Source organism: Crassostrea angulata, chromosome 1, assembly GCF_025612915.1.
Source record: "Crassostrea angulata isolate pt1a10 chromosome 1, ASM2561291v2, whole genome shotgun sequence".
NCBI lineage: Eukaryota > Metazoa > Mollusca > Bivalvia > Ostreida > Ostreidae > Magallana > Magallana angulata.
The window spans coordinates 10,337,263-10,358,312 of NC_069111.1; the positions used below are offsets into that span (position 1 = coordinate 10,337,263).

The following is a 21,050-nucleotide window of genomic DNA, read 5'->3' on the forward strand; positions in this document are numbered from 1 at the left end:
AATTCATTATATTGGTCATTTGGTACGATTTTTTGCGTAATGGTTGCACTTAACCCGACTAGCAACTGTAATAAAATTAATGACAAGAATTCGGTGTCTCTGAGTATTTGACGCAATTGTACATTTGGCTAGGTATGGCTTCAAACCCAATTAAAAACACTTTGTTTTCATCACAAATACTGGTGACAAGTTGGTTTAAAGTAATGATTTTACAAAGTCATTATATTTTGCTGGTGGTGTCACTTTGCGTCCTGATCGAGTTGTGATAGTCTTTGGATCTTTATTTGTGTTCGACTAGGGACTCGTTCCTTTGTTGCCATTTGATGTGCAGTTCGGATTGTCATCTGGCATATAGCACTTGACCTTCCATTGATTTTCTCAGGTCTTTCCTGTTTTCTTGTATAATCAGCTTCAATATCGTACGATCTTGTCTCTATGTTGGTCCCGGTTATAGTTCCTTTATCCCATGGTCTGTTTGGGGTTTTCACTCTAACCGTTTCTCCTACTAATAGCGGTTGTAACGGATATGCAGATTTGTTGTAATACTTTGCTTGTTTTAATTTGGGAATATCAATTTTCCCTTTCTCAAAGACGGCATCTCTAGACTGGAATAGGTTCCAGTTTATAGGAAGGAGTGTTTTTGTTCTCCTACCCATTGACCGCATGGCTGGACTTGTTCCCACATGTTGCGTTGGTGTATATCTGTAATCCAACAGTGCAAAGTATGGATCTGATTTTGAATGTTTTCCCTTATTAAGGATTTGTTTGACAGCTTGTTCTGCTTTCCCATTACTTTCTAGGTACTAAGATGATGATGTTATATGGTCAAACTCCCACAGACGTACAAAGTCTGCAAATTCCTCAGAAGCAAACTGTGGCCATTATTTGACATGCATGTGTCTGGTATGCCATGTCTAGCTAGCAAATTGTGATCAAAGTTTCCTTATGACCTCCCGCGAGGTCAGCTGATTCAATAACTCCATCTCAAAGAAATTCGAGAAATAGTCGGTTATCAAATGTGAAGATGTACAAGCCAACCTTAGCCCATGGACGTGGCAGTACCTCGTGTGGTTTCAACGGTTCTCATCCTTGATTGCTGTCAAAGTTGCGACAGATTTCACATTTTTCAATGAAGTCTTTGACCTCGGCATTCATTTGTGGCCAGTATATCGATTCTCTGGCGCGTCTGAGACATCCTTTAATTCCTAGATGGGATGCGTGAATTCTCTTAGGCATATCCTTCCGGAGTGCTTGTGGAATGACTGCTTTGTCGCCTTTGAATATAACCCCATTTGGAATGGACAGTTCGTCTCATATCGTAATAGGGACTTACGATCGCTGAAATGGATTTTCTATCATTGGGCCATCCTCTGCATGTGGTTGATCCTAACTTTTGTAGAGCGGCATACCCTGCTGTTTGATTCTGAGTGTCCTCTAGACGTTCGGTGGCAATAGGCAGGAATTGGAGCATGTTGATGGCTTCCACTGTCGGTTCAAACTTTGTCGATTGCTGTTCATTTGGCAATTATGCACGGCTCAGTGTATCTACAAGCTCCATGTCCTTTCCCAAGCGGTACTTCGGATGTACTTCATATTTCTGCATTCCGACAAACATGCATACTCTGGAGGCGCTTTGGTGATTTGTATATTGGTTTGTTTACAATCACCTCCAGAGGCTTGTGGTCTAATTGGAGATGGATTGGTCTCCAGAAAGTATAAACATTGAATTTTTCCAGTCCAAATACTACTGCTAAAAGATCCTTTTGAATTTGCGCATATCAGTTTCGGTTAAAGCTCGGCTGGCGAAAGCAATCGGTCTTTCATCTTGAAGTAAGGCAGCGCCAAGATCTTTTTCTGATGCATCACCTTGCAATATAAGTGGTTTAACTGTATTAAAATACTGTAGCACAGAGTCGGCTGCGACTAGATCTTTAATTTGCTTCACTGCATTTTCTGAGGTCAAATGCCATTCTATATCTTTCTGTGTTGGTTTTCGAAGTGGCTCGCAGATGTCGCTTAGTTTTGGAAGGAATTTAGCTAGGTATGTGACAAATCCTATGAATCGGCGTACGCCGGCAAAGTCAGTTAGATTTGGCATATCCAGGGCTGCCTTTACTTTTTCGGGGTCTTTTTAATCCCTCAGTTGTTATAGTGTGACCAATGAATTTGACCTCTGATAGACGAAATTTTATTTTGTCTTTGTTGAGCTTCAACTGTTTTGCTCTGCATTTTTCCATAAGCTGCATAAAGTTTCTGTCATGATTTTCTTTGGATTCTGCCAGTGTATTTCCTTCTATCACAAGTATGTCATCATGTATGCTTTTGACTCCCAGTAACCCTTCCAGTGCTTGGTGTTGGCGACGCTGAAATTCCTCTTGTGCGGTGTTGGTTCCAAAGGGCATGAGGAGCCAACGGGACCTGCCAAAAGGACTGTTAAATGTTGTTGTAAGGGAGCTCTCGTAGTCCAGGCGGACATGCCAGAACCCATCCTTGGCATCGAGAACGCTGAAGAATTTTGCAATTGTGAAACTAGTATTTTTAGCAATGCAATTTTATTTACGGTTGCATAACATGGCAGTTGTTCATTCCTGTAGCTATATACATATGGTCCGAATAGAGAGCTCTAGATGTTGCCTGGTTTGATTTTCCGATTTTAAATTGGGACTATAGACTGTCGATTCCAAAATATTCATGCAACACATTTTGACGATTTAAAAAAAATAAACATGCCTGTAAAAGATGCAATTGAAATAGATGAAACGGGAAATAACCAACAAAACTTCAATGACAAATCAATTTTTAATCGGAAAAATTCACAAATTCACAAAAAACAGTTTTCTTACGGAAATTTATAATGGAAAATGTTGACGTCTTTTCTCTATTTGGAAGTCAATCAGAAGACCTTGCACAATTTTTCAACGTTATCACCCGGGTCTGTTGAAATGTAAAACCCCGTAAACTTCTTTATTTTTAGCCGTGTATTGAAACCAGCTGATGAGTTAGAGAAGACGTTTTAAGTAAAGAATAATAAGAATTTTTAATGCTTCTAAAAGAGAATCGCTTGAACCCTGAGGTATATATAAATATCGAGTTATTCAGCAAAATGTGAATCGATGATATTTTGGGACAGAATATAGTGGTCAATGCATGTACTGTTAAATTTGAGGAAATAAACATTCTTGAATAAATAATCTAATATTGCTAATCTTTCCAAAAAAAAATTTAAAACTACATGAAGTATATCGTTTTTAGCATGATTAACAAATATATGAAGTAAATAACATTAGATAAGATTTTACGTTTTCAATTCCGTTCCGTTTTCCGTTCCGCGTTTTAGCATCACCCACTTGCAGATGATAGTCCCCTTAAGGTGGCTCTATACACCCACAGTTTATTCCAATTTTCAATAGAAGACCACAAAACATATACTTATCAAATATTAAAATGACCAAAGGGATACTATAGGTATTTTTAAAGAATTTTTTAATGTTTTTTCGTGTTTTTGTAAAATATGTTTTAAAAAGACAGCTATCAACAAATTGAGAGAAATTATTTTGTCATATGATGGATATTTCCTTCGGACACATAAAAAAAATAACACTTCTTAACATTCAAAAATGTTGTTATTGCAATTTTTTTTAGTATTTCCCCCAAACATATTTTTTCATATTTTCTTACTCTGTTGACAAATCATCTGAAAAAGTTGCTTGATGTTATAAGAAAATGTATTTTAATAAATGTGAAATAAAAAATTGAATGAAAACAATTGCAAATAAACACAAAAAATATTTTAAATTTTATTTGGTATGAAAGTTCCTCATGTAAGGGTTATCGTTCCTAAGTCCCAAGGCCCAAACACCTTGGGGACTTTTCATTTCTGAGTTGAAGAAAATTTCCTAAATATAATGTTGGAATGATAAATACATGCATATTTCATTATAGACTTTGCCCTGTATAAGTGAATATATTCGCTTTAGTGCAAAACTAAAGTCAAATAAATAAAGGGGAACATTGACTAGGCTAATAGGATTTATGTATCCCAACCTGAGAGAAATTCAAAGCAACCCTCTCATCCCCGTTAGGTGTCGATATTAATGTGCATTAAAGTATATTATAATTGAAATATTTTCACCTTTTTAGAATTTTCTTTCACGGTATTCAACCAAAAAATACGTTTTCTACTTGGAATTTAACATTCTATCCATTCACTGACATGGAGGCAAATACTTTGTTTTCATTTCCTTGGTTGATGGCATTAATTGATTCATTGTTATATCTAAGGTCTACGCTGTTGATAGAGTAGTAGTCGTCTGAGTCGGAATTGTCATCTTTTTGGTGGATATGGTGAACACTTGACTTGACTGAGTTAGATACTCTCTCAAAGTGGTGGGTTTTATGACATTTTCCACACTGGTGTCCTTTGCAGTGTTGTTTTCCTTTTTCATAACGATTCCCACAGTACTTGCACTGGATTGGATCTTGTCTGCAGTGTTGTGGCTGGTGTTGCTGTGGTGTTGGTTTGCTGAAAATCTTCTTATGAAAATTCACAGCATCTACAGATGTTCCAGCTGCCTGAGGTTCTATTTTCGTATTCTGGGCCTTTGAGACCTTTGTTGCTCTGCATACTTGTATCTTGTATGCATTTGTCCAATCACTCACCCTCAGAAGTCTCTCTCGGAGCCGAGAATTACTTACGCCACAGATGATTCAGTCTCTTATGATTGATTCCTTAAGCGTTCCTAAGTTACATGTGTCCGCTAAGATTCTAATGTCTGCCAATAAGTTATCAAATGTATCGCCTGACTGCTGAATTCGACTGTAGAATTTGTACCACTCTACTGTTTCATTTTTCTTTGGATCGCAAATTTCGCAAGGATCATATTTACTGTTACGTTTTTTTCTTCGATGTTGACTTTATTTCCGTGCTCGTCTGTTGTTTGGAAGTTCATTGTGCTGTTTATTTCCTTCCCTTGCGGCCTAGAAAATACAACAAGAGCTTTGCGCATTGAGTTTCCGGATTGTTATCCATGCTATTATCTACGTATTGCTGGACTTCTTCCTTCCATTTTTTCCAAGTTTGTGATAGACTTCTGGCATCGAAATCATCGTTTCGGGGGGGGGGGGTGCAGTACGTTTTCCATTGATTTGGTTTTGGCACGAACTCAGGAACAACGAAATGTATGATTATCACTTAATGTGGCTGGTTACACAAATGTTTCGTAAGAAAGGGTGATACTCACAGATTCTCGACTTCTGACACTATGTTTCAATATTGCTGCGTTATCGTATCTAGCATACTGTATACAGAAGTCTGTGACAACTCTAAACTACGTTTATTCAGGTAAGTACAAACATAATAATCCGAACATCGAGCCCGATCAAATTATATAAGCTTAATGTTACAAACTAATGTAAACAAATTTGACTCAAACCAAGCAGAATTCTGTTTTTCTGTATCTTGCTTATAATTCTACGATTGACTCTGACATTTTGGTTGATCATTAGAAATGTCTCGCTAAACGTTAAAAACTTGTACAAAAAAATTTAAAGGATGATATGCTGTACATGTTACAACTTTCTTGGGCCCCTTCTTTATACGATGAATTATATGAAATCTACATCAATTTTGATAGTTTTTCAGACTCGAGTAAATAAAACGACACTGTTAACAGTTTCCATAGTTCTGACACATATCTGTTACGGGAATAAAAGCATTATCGCTAATCCTAAGAAAATATAACATCGGAAAATCATCCTGGTTGGTAGCCATTTGTTGGTGTTTTATTTTAAAGATGAAAATAATGGATGGGCCTTAGTAAAATAGAGTGATATGCCTGTCAATAAATTGATTATAATAGATCTTTAACATATCACGAGACAACATTTTTCATTTGAGTGTACACTGCACATATTCATCAATCAAGTGAGTAAGGTTACAAAATTCACACGAGTTCACGCCAGGTAAACAACAGTTATTTTTAATGGGGAAGACCAATTAAATTTTGAATGTTTTTAATTTGAGGAATTTAGCGCATTGAGATACAATTTTCTTCTTCACATCTATAGGATTCCTTAAATAAAGTACAATTACTATTATAATATATTTTTTTTCAAAACACGATAACTAGTAAGTAGTTGAGGAAGAAAATGTACCTATATGCTCTCATATATTTTGATTGCTTTACAACGTGAGGGAAGGGGCAATGGCAAAACGGAAATATAGGGAATTTGAAGTTAACAGTGTACCCCTACCAAAAGTTGAGTTTAATACCTTGCGTAAGATTTTCTTATTTTCGGTAAAAACGATACGTCAAAGATTAAGTGTATGCAAAAATAAGTGTAAAATTCGAATACTTAATAATACATATATTTTGTTATATTATTTTCATGCATTATAACGTATTCTGTCATTGGTTCTTTTGATATCACGTGTCGAAGTATAAAAATGCGAATTGACCTGTACTTTCTAAAAATAAGCTTTAAAAACTCGGATTGACCTGTACTTTCTAAATATAGATAAGGAAAATTTTGCTCTAATGTTAAAATGAATTTGATTGGCTGGCCTGATTCACCCCAACCAATCAAAATTCTCTCCGCGTAAACAAACAACAAAGAAGGAAGTTGCAGACGTTAAAGTAAATCGTCGTTTTGCGACAATTAATGACGCGGAAATTAAAGTTATAATGGAAAATTTTGATGCAAGAAACACTATAACAGGGTAACTGTTAAGCTATTTCAGGAATATCTCGAGTCGAAAGCGGATATTTCGTAAATTTCGAGTGCGAGAAGTTGGACGACTGCTAGCTAAATTTTACATGGAAGCTAGATTGAAGGATGGAGATATGTATAAAAAGACTTCGAAAATAATGTAACGAATGTAGCCCTTTCGCTCGGTCGATCCATAGATATATCGACTTCACAGAAAAGCACTTCGTGCTCGGTCGATATGCTTTTATGTGAAGTCGATATATCTATGGATCGACCTCATGAAAGGGCTATATTTGTATAATTCTACCAAGAAGCCATATTGCACAATATCCTTTGAACACTCATACATGTATAAAGTTATTGTTGTTCAGGTGAGCGATGTTGCCCCATGTGCCTCTTGTTTAATCTATGTTTAATAAGTAGATATCTAAAATCAGTTTTTTAACAACACAAATATGCCGATTATTAGCTTGTGTCTGATTTATATACGACACTAAAGTGTTTACCTGTACATCCACAAGCAGACCCTTCCAAATTGGGTTCACAAAATGGATATTGTTGCATTGGACAGTTGAAACCAGAACAGTTTACATCAGAGGAGCACTCGGTCGAGATTGGCGTTGTAGCTAGTCGTAAATTATGCACAAAATTATATTTAAATTCATATATGTTTAAACTGTATGGTTCTGTGTCTCGTTTTATTTTTGTCTTTTTACTATAATTATAACAGCTCTCGAACGGTATGAAAGATGAAGTCATAGAGAGGTAACTTTTAAAATTCTAATTAACCCCTTTTCAAATTGTGCACAGTTTAGCTGCAATAACGTGGCCCTCTCCCGATTTTTTTTTTTTGATTTTTTTTTTTTTGGGGGGGGGGGGAGGGCTACAAAACCAGAGGATTTCCGTAATGGTGCAAATGCGGGAGTAATTCACTCCCGCAACGATTTTGGCTCGAATCGTATATAAGATACAGTAACATTTGCATTTCTTACCTGAACTAAAACATTGTAGTTACATATATGTATGGCATAAATTAATCCAAAAATGTAAAGTATAGTCCATAAATCGGTTAGTTTTCGTGTATGCCAACAACGCAGGTTGAATTTGTCCGCCAACCTTTAACAAATCATTTTATTCAAAGGAAGTCAAATATAAAAACGATCTTTTCAGACCGAAGTCAGCTGCATTGAAAATATTAATTTTGCACCATTACGTAGGTCTTATGGAACTGTAGCCCTCCCCAGTCAACATCAGATATTAAAAAAACGGAGAGGGCCACGTAAATGCAGTTATGCACTGTCAAGAGAGCAAAAGTTCATTGGTATGTTGAAAATAAAACGAAATTTCGCCAGCTAGTAGGAGAATTTCTATCATACTAATCATAAAATGCTTTGATAAACGCGACAGCTTAATAATTAGTATTAAATGAGAACAAGAGTAATCATATTAGGGGAAAGCGTTTTTTTAATACATATTTATTTATACACTTAGAGGCTTGGATGATTGTCTCCATTTTTAGATTATATTTAGTGATTATTTTATTTAGATTATATCGTGTTTTTTAAAGTTATTTACGAGTATGTCGTTTAACTCGAAATTTTAAAAGAAAGATATTTTTGTGTCCTTCCATTAAGCTACAAAAGTTAAAAACTTTCTGCAAATTATACAGTTTAAATCAAACGCATATAAAAGTATTAAATATAGACTCTAATTAATTTATTTACCGACCAAGAAGTGATTATTTCGAAGTTCTAATTTATACTTGTATATGTTATATATGTTGTCAAATGTATGAAAATAATTATAAGTTGCAAAAGAGCTATCACCCACTGTCATCGACCATTCTCATAAAATGCAGATGACAATATCTAGTATTTTTTTCTGTTAACAGCACATACATCATATGAATTCAAACAACTGTAAACATGTCGTAATACCTCGTTCTTTATGTTGCTTTTCTGAATTACTATTCACGCACACATCCGCAAATCCACCTCAAACATTAATCGTTTGTGAATATGCATAGGTAAATCGCCATTATTCATATTCATAATATGCCTATTACCTTCTTAATATATATCCGAAAATTGCAAAATTTTCTTCTTTTACAAATGTATAGTCATCATTCAGCTGACAAAATTTGGGTCGAACTTTTAACATCGCAAAAATCCCGTTAAAGTCAAGATCTAATAAATGAAAGGTGTCTACTGGTTTATGAAATTCTGTTAATGATGCTCCTAACGATATCTTTGTTTCATATGGTGTACCGGGGCTTAAATGTTTGGCAAAGACAATGAAAAAATCATATTTTAAACAGCCATATTCTATTAATATAAAAGTAACAAATCTCGGAGTTTTGTCCATTTTTGACTAATGAAATATATCTAGATTGCCTACAGTCTCTCCAAAATCGGCATTAAACATGCTCTTGACCTATTTAAAATGATGTCAAATTGATTATATGTAACATGATTACTTTTCCCATGATTAACTAAGGATGTCAAAATATTGTTTTATTTTCTACATAATTCCTTTCAAGCCGTAAAATACGGGAAAAGATTCATTAAATCAACTATGACGTCATTAAAGTTGTAGCACCAAAAAGACAGTCTTGAACCATTTACTAGATCTTGACCTAAAAAACGGCATTTATACCTTCAAGCAGAAGAGCTCATTAAAAGATAAAGGAAAAAATGAAAATTTTCATTCTAAAATATATGACAATTTTTAATTTTTTTTAATGAATTCAGTTTATAGTTCACAACGAAAAAAAAATAAAGATAGATTTGCAATTGAGTTGACGAACACTCTTCTTCCTTAAATGAGTTTCGTGGTATCCATGTGATTAAGAAAGAATTTAGTATTGCAGAGCTAAATACAAAAATACGCAGTTTTTTCTGCAGTCATTGCTCCGTTCAAAGCCTGTTTAGATCATTAAGGACGACATTTTACTGTTTATCTCTAGATTTGGATCATCATTAAAATTAGCATATTAAAAAAAAGGTAATCAATATTCTCAGTCAAAACTTTACACAAAATGTCCATAGCAACTACATGTACTTGAAAGTATGAGGTCAGCCTGTGTCGGTCTCAAAGATCTGTGCACTCAACGTAGCTTTAGTTTCGATCAAATTAGAAAGAAATCATGTTAAGTCAACATATGTTTTATAATTATGGTACACTTGGCATAAAGTCTTACGCCATACTGTCCCTTAACATTAAGGTTTGACCTAAACGACTCTTTCTTTCCAACAATTCTGTAAGTGAAATTATAACTTCGGTATTAGCTTGACTTAAAAAAAATTCGGCGAATTATTGGTTCGAAGCATTATATGAAATATATTTTGAGCTCCAGAAAAGGTGAATGTCGGACATGAGATGCCTGTTTTTTAATGTAAGTTTGACTCTATATCCATTCAGATTTCCTCATCGAGAAAACACGGACTTACTAAATGTACTAAAAAATTAACATATCAAAAGATCTGAAATACACTATATTAGTTCCATCTTTTTAAAGAATAATACGCACAAGGTGTGGTTATGCAGTCACAATCCGGTATTGCTGAATGATGATGATGATTACAGTGAAACTCTGTTCCCTCTGGACACTCTAAACAAAAAAACAAATTTTGTCATTATCATATGATGGTCATATCATTTACAGCACGGATTTTAACCAAAATTACAGGTTACTGTAATATACATGAATATATGAAGTGCATCTACATTAACATTACATAAGTTACTTTTACTGTGTAAAAGTAAATTATTGTTATTGTATAAAAGTAAGAAAAATATTTTTGTGTACATCAGTACGTTAGATGAAAATAATAGCCAAGTCTTCTTATATGGCATCATCATGGTTTTGTGCAGTCCGTGATTTGTTTAGGTTGCTGAAAGTTTCAACTGATCGATTACCTTGTTTGATTTAGATTTCAACGCTGTCAGTTTTTATAGAGCTTTGAATTACAACGATCACCGTTTTTCTTAACAGGAGAAAATGCTTGTCAAAATAGCAGCTTGGGTTTATTCAGATACGAGATATGTAGGTATGTATATGATTTTAAAATTAAATTGAGCTCTTTCTTTGTTTTAGTGCATTTCCTCTGTTTTTATTGTTTACAATTTTCTGTTTATTAACCATTTTAGAGTGTCATTGACACTCAAATATGAATATCGAAACTCAAAGATGGTTAGTAAATAAACAAGAACTAACTTAAGGTCAAGATCTAGTAAATGAAAGGTCACTACAGGTTTATGAAATTCGAAATAGAAACTCTTTATGATGTTTCATAACAATATCTTTGTTTCATAGAGTGTACCGGGGTTTGATTTTTTAGTAAACACAATGAAAAATCATGCTTTAAACAATCATTTTCTATGAAATATGAAGGATAAAAGTAACAAATATCAGTTTTGTCCATTTTTGACTAATGAGATATATCTAGAATGCACACAGTCTCTCCAAAAACGGCATTATACAAGCTCTTGACCTCCTCTTTAAAATGATGTCAAATAGATTATAGGTACCGGGAGTACTTTTTCGTGATTAAATATAGAATGTCAAAATATTGTTTTATACTACATAATTTAATTCTGATTATAATGCCCCATTTGGTTGGCTAAACAAATACACATATATCGTATAACATAATTTGCCTACGTCACAATACGACGCGCGTGTGAAAGGGTTAACTGCTTACGAGAAAACCTACCCTGAAAATTTGTCCGCATTATCCATAGGTTTCAACATTTGATTTCTAAAATTTTTTTGAGATTCGTCTGCGTGGTTATAATGTTATTGTGTTTCAAACACGGTGTCGCTGATAAAATCAAGCAACGCCATTTCAATGAAATAAATAGTAAATTGCATATTTTAATCGGAAACCGCATTTCAGAACTATGATTCAAACTTTTAAACGATTTAGACGAACTTAATTTTACTCAACACAATAACAGAAGAGATACTGTTGAATCAATTCATATAAAATAATCAGTATGTGTTCTCGGTCAATTTTTTCCGACAAGAATTTCGAGAAAACCCCTTATGAATCATGTTGTGTAATATTTAAAGATAAATCAATTCCATCAAACTGTTTCTCAGTAATCGAAATGTTTCTAAAAATTGTACACGTCTGGATCCAAGCAATATTGAACTCTAATCTCGTTTATCAAGACGCTCGGCTGTCTCCGTTAAGCCGAGCGTCTGGTTGAACGAGACTATATTGAACTCTAGCGTAGGAATACATGCAACTACAAAACAATTGAATTGTTCATACTATATAAAATCTGACTATTTTCAAGGTATTTAAAGATACTTTTCTTTTGAAAAACAATGGTACAGCATACAGTACACCGAATTTATTTATTATTTTCAAGATCTACGTCTTGTCAGCGGTGATGATTTGTGCTTAGGTCCAAACACTGTTTCACTTTCGGTTTGCCAGAGTAACTGCATAGGAGAGTTGATTAAAATCAACTCCCAAAAATCATAAAACTAATAGACATGCAGTTCAACGGAAATAAAGTAATATATTAAATGGATAGGATATACTGTACAGCAATTTAAGATATAGATGTCATTTTTCCATATGAAAGGTCATAAAAATAAGATCACCGGTAGACTTGTTTTAAAAAACTCCATACCATTTCAACGATGAAAAGTTTGCCTATTTCTATTTAGTTTAATAAAATGAAAATAAATTAAAGACCCTGTATACATCATTCTGAGAAAAAGAAGTAATAGACATGCTGTTCAAAAAAACTAAATTGATGTTTTACAGGAATCAATTGGATATACTACAGCAATTTTAGATATAAATGGTAAAAATTTCAATGGATTTCTTTCCAAACATTTGAATAAAGAAGAAAAATAACTTTTATATTTAAATTCCGTTTTCAACTTAGATTAAATAAAATTCTTAGAAAATATTGATATTTGTATTTCATGGCTTAAACCGAATAGTTTTCTGTCAATTTCTTCTGTTCATAGACCTATGTATTTATCATAGACTGCTTTCAAATTAATTTTTATTCATATATTATGCCCATTTCCTATTGTTACTGAGAGTTTTTGTTTTGTTTGTATACAAAAAGAAAATATTAAAACATTTGTATAAAATAGTAATGCTAAGTTTCATAACTGTTTCCAAAAATGTTACATGTATGTGAATATGGTATATTATACGTCGTAATTATATGTGTTTAGAACAAAGTATTCTGTGGTTGGCTCCATATAAGTAAGTAAGTAATTTATTTATTTATAGTGACATGTGTATACATTTCCAAGTGTAATATTAACAACAGTCAGCATAGATTTATCACCCGGCCCGTCGGGCCTATATGCCACTTTGAACACATAATACATGAAACAAAAAAGAAAATAACACAGCATCAACATTAAACAAAGATATGATTGAAAATATACATGTATGAGTATAAAACTTTCTTCAGAACCTTGAGTTTGCATAGTTTATATAATACAGTGTATGTTTATTTTCTGAACAATAAAGATAGTTTACGTGTAAAAGAATGATATAAGTATTTGGCAGCCTGCCGAGGATAATTTGAAATAAGAACAATTAACGCATCTGTATTTGACAAATCTAATAATTGATTACACCCAGTTCTTTCGAAAAGGATTCTTCTATAGTCGTTATCTAAAGGACAATGTAATAAAAAGTGAATTTCGTTTTCTATACTATTTTTACAACAAAAAGTACAAATTCGCTCTTCAACAGGTTCACCGTGGTATCTACCCGTCTCAATTCTCAATGGTAAAATCCCACATCTAAACTGAGCCAAAATTGATCGCAATTGTTTAGGCATATCTAAAACTACATAATTTTCTCTACCAAAAACTGTTTTAGAATGTGTGTGTAAGTACGTAGTTTTGGAATATTGCTAATCTCACTGTTCCAGAAATTTGAATAGAAGAAGTGTATTTTTGATTGAACTATATTTGTGTCTACGATCATTCTAGAGTCAAAGTAGTAATCTAAATCTAAGCAGTGAAAAATTTCTTTTAAATCACTACACCAATTATTCCTACATCTGTTGTAATCAATTTCATACATTTCTTGTGATCCGTTCATTGTCAAAGGACAAGACTCTATTCCAATATCTAATTACATTAATCCAACGCCTATATTGACTAGGTATCCATCCAGTGTCTCCATAAATTGACAAAGCTGGCGCAAAACGATGAACTCCAAGAAAATAACGAATAGTCTTATTTTGAATATTATCTATCGATTGAAATTGTTTGAACCCCCAGACACTGGATGCATAGTTCAAAACTGGAATGACACAAGAGTAAAATAATTTCTCGTATGAGTTAAACCTTAAGTCATTATTATGTATTGAGGAACTAATCTTCCCAAGAGCACGTCCCCTGCTTTAGCTAGCCTTTCTCCATTTTCAATAAAGTTTCCTTCAAATTTCTAAAGATGGTGTGAGTTGGTGAAAAGGCAGAATAAGGTTCCATCCTAACCTTCATACATTCCATTCAAGAAAATTCATTAATGTCATGGTATGGAAACTAAAATAAAATAAAAATAAGTGGTAAGAGAATCATTTTTTGCAACATTGTGCATTCATTAAATACTGATATATTCAATGCAGTTATTTCAAGAATGTGCTAAAAAGTGATACTGGCAAGGTAATCTTTTTTAATATTTTACATATATGTATAACATCATTTTGCAACTAATTCTAAACCCAGCTCACAGTTTCTTGATTTTTTTAATTATATATAATGTCATAAGATAGTTGCATCGTGTGCATGCACTTTCAGTAATTTCAAAAGCCACAAAAGCATTTCAGTCCTACAAAACACTTCAAATTTTTCAAACGATTTTACAAATGAAATATGTACTATTATATCTTAAAGTCACAAGTGATATACTTTTTAAAGCAATATCACTTAAACAACAAAATGAGGAAACCCGGGGGTGTATTTGTTACCTCCAGAATTGGTCCTGAATATCTCCAGCAAATCTCCATCGTTTTCTTGCTATTTGGAAAGTAGACAATGTAGATCTACCGGAGATCTCCATACTGCAAACGAGCAATTTAGGATTACTCTTGCAGCTCTTCAATCGACCAAACCACACGTGAAAAATGTAATGAATCAAATAATTAAAACAGAATCACAAAAAACCATCTGCCTTTGTTACCAACTTGTGTAAGTTCAGATATTTTGATTTCCAGTGGACAGAAAGAAAATAAATATATTGAACAAAGATCAAAGTCATGAACACTTATATCAACAAATGAATGTCTGTATGAGTTGCAACTATCAACATTCGATGTATACCAAAATAAAATTGTGTCAATAACAAAAACTAATCTGAAAAATATATTCCCAGCATAAGAATTCACGGGATTTCTGCAAATCCCATTTTCTCAGAGAGTGTTAAAGACATTTTGTTAAGTTTATAATATTTTCGAACTCCTGGCATTCCTTTCAGAGGTTCCCACCACTTCAAATACCGATAATCATGCAGTGTTGCAACAAGATGCCAATACAAACATTTCCCTTTTACACAAGCCATTGTAGCTATTTAGATGACCTTGCTTGGCTTTCAATCAGCTTAAACAAAATATATCTATGCAGTACATATGGAGGACTCGTTGTAAATTTATCACATGACAAAGAAATACCTTCTAGGCTTCCGCAGACTTGACTGGATCAGTAGCAATATCAATTGACAATATTTTTTGATCTTCAGATCATCTGGAGGCTGCAGGTAAACCTGTAGATTAGAAGAAAAAAAGATACACTATCACACTACAAAGCTAAATGCTGTCATTATCAAAACAAAAGGGCGTGTCCCAGATTACACTTTTTTATGGGCACATGCAGTATCTGAGACATGGGTCAAAACATTACCATGATTACAGCCATAACAACTCATTAAGTGGGAAATGACATATAACTAATATAACTGTAGTTTATAAAATTTGCATTGTATACTGTTTTATTTACATAACACATGCAGACCCTTGATTCATAAACACTCTCATCGTTAATGATGAATATATAAGACATAAAGTTAACAGTTTTAAAAAAGAAACATGTATTAAATCTACAAGAACTTGTCGAGAAAATTTTGTATGAAAACGGCTGAAGGCATGATTGACATAAACACAAAAATCCTGTAAAAAATATTCAAGGAAAAATATACAATTATATCTTTTTAACGTATGCTTGTTACCAATATGTGTAAAAACTGACTATAATACACCTGCATACACATTTTATATCAAAACATGTCTTTCAAGTCACATTTCACAACGACCATTATTTATTTACATTTTTGTACACACATACAGTGGAATTATTGCACTGCAGGTTTTTAAAAAATTAATTATCTAGTTAAACATCGTGAGTATGTTCTTACCGATACATGACTAACCCCTAGCACGTTTCAGATTGTTTACAAAATCGAAAACTGTTGTTCAGACGGTTCATGCTGAACAATAATAAACGAGATAAACTTCGAAATCACATTAACAAACAATTGATATGCAACTTTAAATAATTTAAAAAGCTTTTACTTACTTTTTCGATCTAAACTCCTCTCTCGATTTGCAAGAGCCTCAAACTGGTCTCGTTAAAATCCCGTGAATGACGTATTTAAACGTTCTCGGAGTTTTTTAGGTTTTCGTTTATATTAAATATGTTCCGACTATGATAATAAGGCTGTGAGGTGTGTCTATAAGATATTGAATCTTACATCAGAAAATCATGGTACCTTACTTTGCTAAATATAATTTTTTTCTTTTTTTAATTTTAGTCAAAGTAGTTAACCATTGTTGCTCAGGTAAGCGATGTTGCAAGCCTCTTGGTTTTTTTTTGTTTTGTTTTGTTTTGTTTTTTGTTAAAACACATAGATCAAAAAAAGGTGTCTAAAATCACTGTTTTTATTTGACATTTAAAAAAGGGGTTGATTCTTCAAATTAAGCGTCGAGAGTGCTCTAATGTCTTCAAATAAAATAAATAAATAACTTTTGACTGTAAAATATTTGGTTATACATTATAGAAGCAATTATGTTCTACGTAACGTTATTTACCTACACAATACAATTGTTTACTCCTTTGTTGCGTGACTAGGGATTTCAGGGAGCCAAATGTCTAAAATTTTGATCTTCAATATCTCAAAAAAGAGAAATATTTTGGAAAGCAATATTACAGAAGGATCCTCCAAATATTGTGCATAACAAAATGCTACCATTATTTTTTTTTTTGTTCAACGGTCATTAAAATGAATTATAGCCCCTTTAACATTCTTATCCAAAAATCTCGAGAACGCTTCATAGTTTCTGGTCACTTGTTGAACAAAGAATGTGTAAAATGAGAAAAGCTTTCAATTGACACTAATATAAAGGTGGTGGCTCTTCAAATTAAAGAACAAGATGGTTCTATAATCTTTTAAAAATAACTGTAAACTATGAAATATTTTTAATAAACTGTAGAAAAAATAATGTTCATAGTAACTTAATTACCCTTACAAAACAATAATTTAGTCCTTTGTAATATAATTAGAGATTTTAGGGTTAGAAGACCAACATTTTTTATCTTTAAAATCTAAAATAAGTAATATATTATAAAATGGAGAAATATTTTGAAACGCAATATAAAAAAGAACATGCCTTGAATATTCTATGCAACAATATGCAAACATTAAACTTCCTTTAAACGGCCCCGTTAGGGAGTGAAAGAGTCGACCCCTGAAACGTTCTTGCACAGATATCTCAAAAACGAAAAAGAGTTTCTTACCACTGTTTAAAAGAAAAATGTTTAGAATCAAAAGACCTTTCATTTCGTATTATAAAAAAAGAGACTGACCTCTCAAAGAAAGGGCCAAAATGGGTCTAAAGTTTTTCATTCCTAGCTCGAATACTTGATACAAAATAAACCATAACCCTTCAAATGAAGATTGCGCCCCCACTTTTAGATCATGGTTGGTTGTCAAGTTTTCAAGTGAATGTTTTATTGCCCTTTCTGAAAAATCGGACTTTTTCCAAGATCGATTCTAGAAGCCATTATTATTGCTATCTCTATCGGTCTTTATCCGTCGCCGTGCGACATCCATGGTTCATTACCAATTTTACATTTTTAACTTCTTTTTGAAAATTACAAGCCTTTGGCCAGTTGTTACCCGTTTTGTTTGAAGCAAATTGAAGATAAGAGGGATCTAATTTCTGTAGTTATATACCTAACCACGAGCACCCTCAAGGCCTCCTTTGGTTGGGGGAGGAAAAAAATAAACCGAAAAAGGCAATTTTTAAAAAAATCTTTTCCTCTCCCGCATATGCTGAAAACCCCTAAATGCAAAGCTATGATGCTCATAAAAACCTTTACCAAAATTGTGATATTCATGGCCTCTGAATCAGGGGTTCAGCCTTTAGGCTAGGGTCAATATGGCTATAAAGTGAAAATGTACTAAATCTTAGAACATCTTTTCTTCATCGAAATGATAGGGCTAACTGTTTTAATGTCCGTCTTTTGTTTAAACAGAACAGAGAAACTTTCGTATAATGAACTTTCCATGTTGCATTAGAAATATGAGAATCTAAAAAAAAATAAGGATAAACTATTTTCAGTTACTTCTAGTCCAATCTCTAAATTCTAAAGCTATCCAGTATTCATATCAAAGACCTTGTGATTGTACGTAATCGAGATCACTAAACGTTCTCGATTGGGAACAACATTTCGACCTTTGTGAATATAAAATCATGATCAAATGCAGTTTTGTCTAGAAACTTACGTTCACAATACAACTCGGTGACGTTCAAGTACTTTGTGTCTTACTAGGTAATCTATTATCAAATAATGAAAATGCAACCGTGTGTTTCTTGGTTAGGTAATTTATATTATCCATTTAGTGTACAGAATAAACAAAAAAATATAGTTTTGTAAATAATTTGTACAAACCCGGAATTAGAAGCCATCGACGGGATTCTCGAAAGCTGGTACAAAGTGTCAAATCTGTAAAATATATAAAGACATATAATTTTTATGCAAAACGAAAACTCGGCTGCAACCATTTTAAAACCGTTTCAATAAAATTTGCATTTTAAGAAATGAAAAAAAATTATTCCGCTAATTAAATAACGCTTTATCACTCAATAGCCGAAGAAGTTGATCGAATGTGCTGTCACAATAAAACATTGTAACAACTGAGCCAAATAATTGTGTAAACTCATTTCCGTACTTTTGTACAACATATCATTTGCTCAGCATTTTGTTTGTCTTATCATATTATCCATCATTTGAAAATTTAAATTCAGAATGAGTATTGAGTTGATTTTGTATTATATTTTTAACACTCCTCTCCAGTGGATTACTAATTTTAGCAAAAATTGAATAGGGTTTCCTATTAATACCGGTATTATTATGCTAAAGTCAAAATATTTTTCTAAAAACTATTTTGATTTGACATTGAACAATTTAAAGATTTTTCATTCATGACTTTTCCAAATGTTACAAACAAAAAGCAAAACATTCAATCGATTCATGAATTATTATGTTTCGTTTCCCCATGTACACTCTCTAACATGACCACGTATAGATCGACCTCTCCTGTGGCCTATGATAACCTTGCTAGTGACCGATAGTAATATTTTTATTTGAAATTATTAACATATTGTGGACCGTAGAAAATGTTTGTAATTGCATAATTTACAAAAATAAACGTAGTTTAACTTACCAAGAAACAAGAAGCTTAACATAAAAACACGGCTACATTGTTGAATCATGGTTGTTATGTGATCTATACTGTTATACAGCTTGCATGAAAAGTAAGCCCCGCTATCGGAGAAGGTTCAAAGGGTCGCGTATATATACAGTATCGTATTGAATAACTACTGAAGTATGATTTTTAAGGTATGTCTTATCTATGGAAGTGCACAGTTCTTTATTATTCTTTTATAAGTCTTCTTCTTTACAGTGTAAAAATAACACACTATTCTACTTTTCCTAGGTTCATCACTATAAATTTTGAGGAAGAAAAAATATAAGATTTTTCTTATTATTTTCATTGATTTTTACTATTTAATTTGAACAGATTTTAATGAATGTTTCACACGTGATAAAACTGACTATATTTTTTACTGGCTAGGTTTAAAGTTTGTCTTTAGGAACCGTTTTTGTCACTCTTGTAGAATTTTTTACGAAAATAAACAAACAGTTCAAACATTGCAATTATTATTGATGAAAAAAGAATTTAAGATTTCTTTACTGCTTTAACTTTTTATCATCTAATCTATTCATTACTTTTCAAATGTAAGCTTAATACTAGAATAAAAGTAATTAACAAAACACTATAATTTTGAATTAGACACGGCACGATAAAGCTATTTAATATTAACATAATAAATGTACAAGTACATAATTGAATGAGATAAAATTGGATTAAAATGATTTTAAATGAAAATAATATCCTAAAATCTTAATTTACGTGTCTTCCTACACCGGTATTTATCACCTATGCATTTCCTTACATCGCCCAAGAAACCGGTGACACAAACAGGTATTCGAATGAAAACTTCATATTTCCAGCAAAAATATATTCATTATTACACCAATCTGAAATTGATTTCTATCAAACTCGTACTTCAAACGAAAGAAATTTTCATTTTCTTTTTTATCTCTTAAATATACCCAAATGTTTGATATTGAGAGCAAAACAAAAGGCGAAAATCGAGGATATTTTGAAAGCAAAAATCATTTCACTAAGGATATAGAGTTTGAGAAAAAATATTTGACAAAGTTTAAAACCTGAAGACTAATATTGTTTTTTAAATAAAAAAACCCAATGTTAAAATAAATATCGTTAAGGAGTTTAGCTTTGACGTATGTTATACGATAAAGCATAACTTAGGACAGTTTACGCTTTATAAATCTCGAATCGGGTGTGTCATATCGTATAACGTACGTCAAAATTCAATTCATTTCTTATACATGTACATGTAATTTAATACATAAAACAAAACAAACTCTCCGTATCATGTTCATGCTTTTGTTTTAACCGTAAATGACATTTTTAACTACCCGCGCATTAGTGCATCCTTAGTAACAGGTGACCCAGATTAAAACGAAGCGACATGTGGCGGCCATATTTGAATTTGTTGTCCGGACGCTGGTTTGCGACTTCACAGTTAACTTCTCGAATTTAAAGGTACAGTTAATAAAAGTTGAATTAGACATAAACTCATAAGAGAGGATTAAGTATGAGAATTGCAGGGGCAGGTCTCTTGGGGCCTTAGATGCAGCACACGAGGCAAGTTCATGTTCAGAGATCGACTCGGGATGGGGAGCGGTGTGTGAAATGACC

General features: G+C 32.8%; 1 protein-coding gene across 5 annotated transcripts in view; it reads right to left on the reverse strand.

Annotated features, from left to right (window-relative positions):
• Nucleotides 1-19,562, reverse strand: part of LOC128179823 (protein psiF-like) — a 62,462-nt gene extending 42,900 nt beyond the window's left edge. For all 5 annotated transcript variants that reach the window (XM_052847501.1, XM_052847493.1, XM_052847487.1 and 2 more), the window contains exons 1-4: nt 19,425-19,562; nt 18,650-18,703; nt 10,238-10,318; nt 7,215-7,334 (exon numbers count right to left, since the gene is read on the reverse strand). In XM_052847501.1, the coding sequence (XP_052703461.1) occupies nt 7,215-7,334; nt 10,238-10,318; nt 18,650-18,703; nt 19,425-19,473 (304 nt within the window). In that variant the 5' untranslated portion in view covers nt 19,474-19,562. The remainder of the gene's footprint in view (nt 1-7,214; nt 7,335-10,237; nt 10,319-18,649; nt 18,704-19,424) is intronic.
• Nucleotides 19,563-21,050: the final 1,488 nt, after the last annotated feature.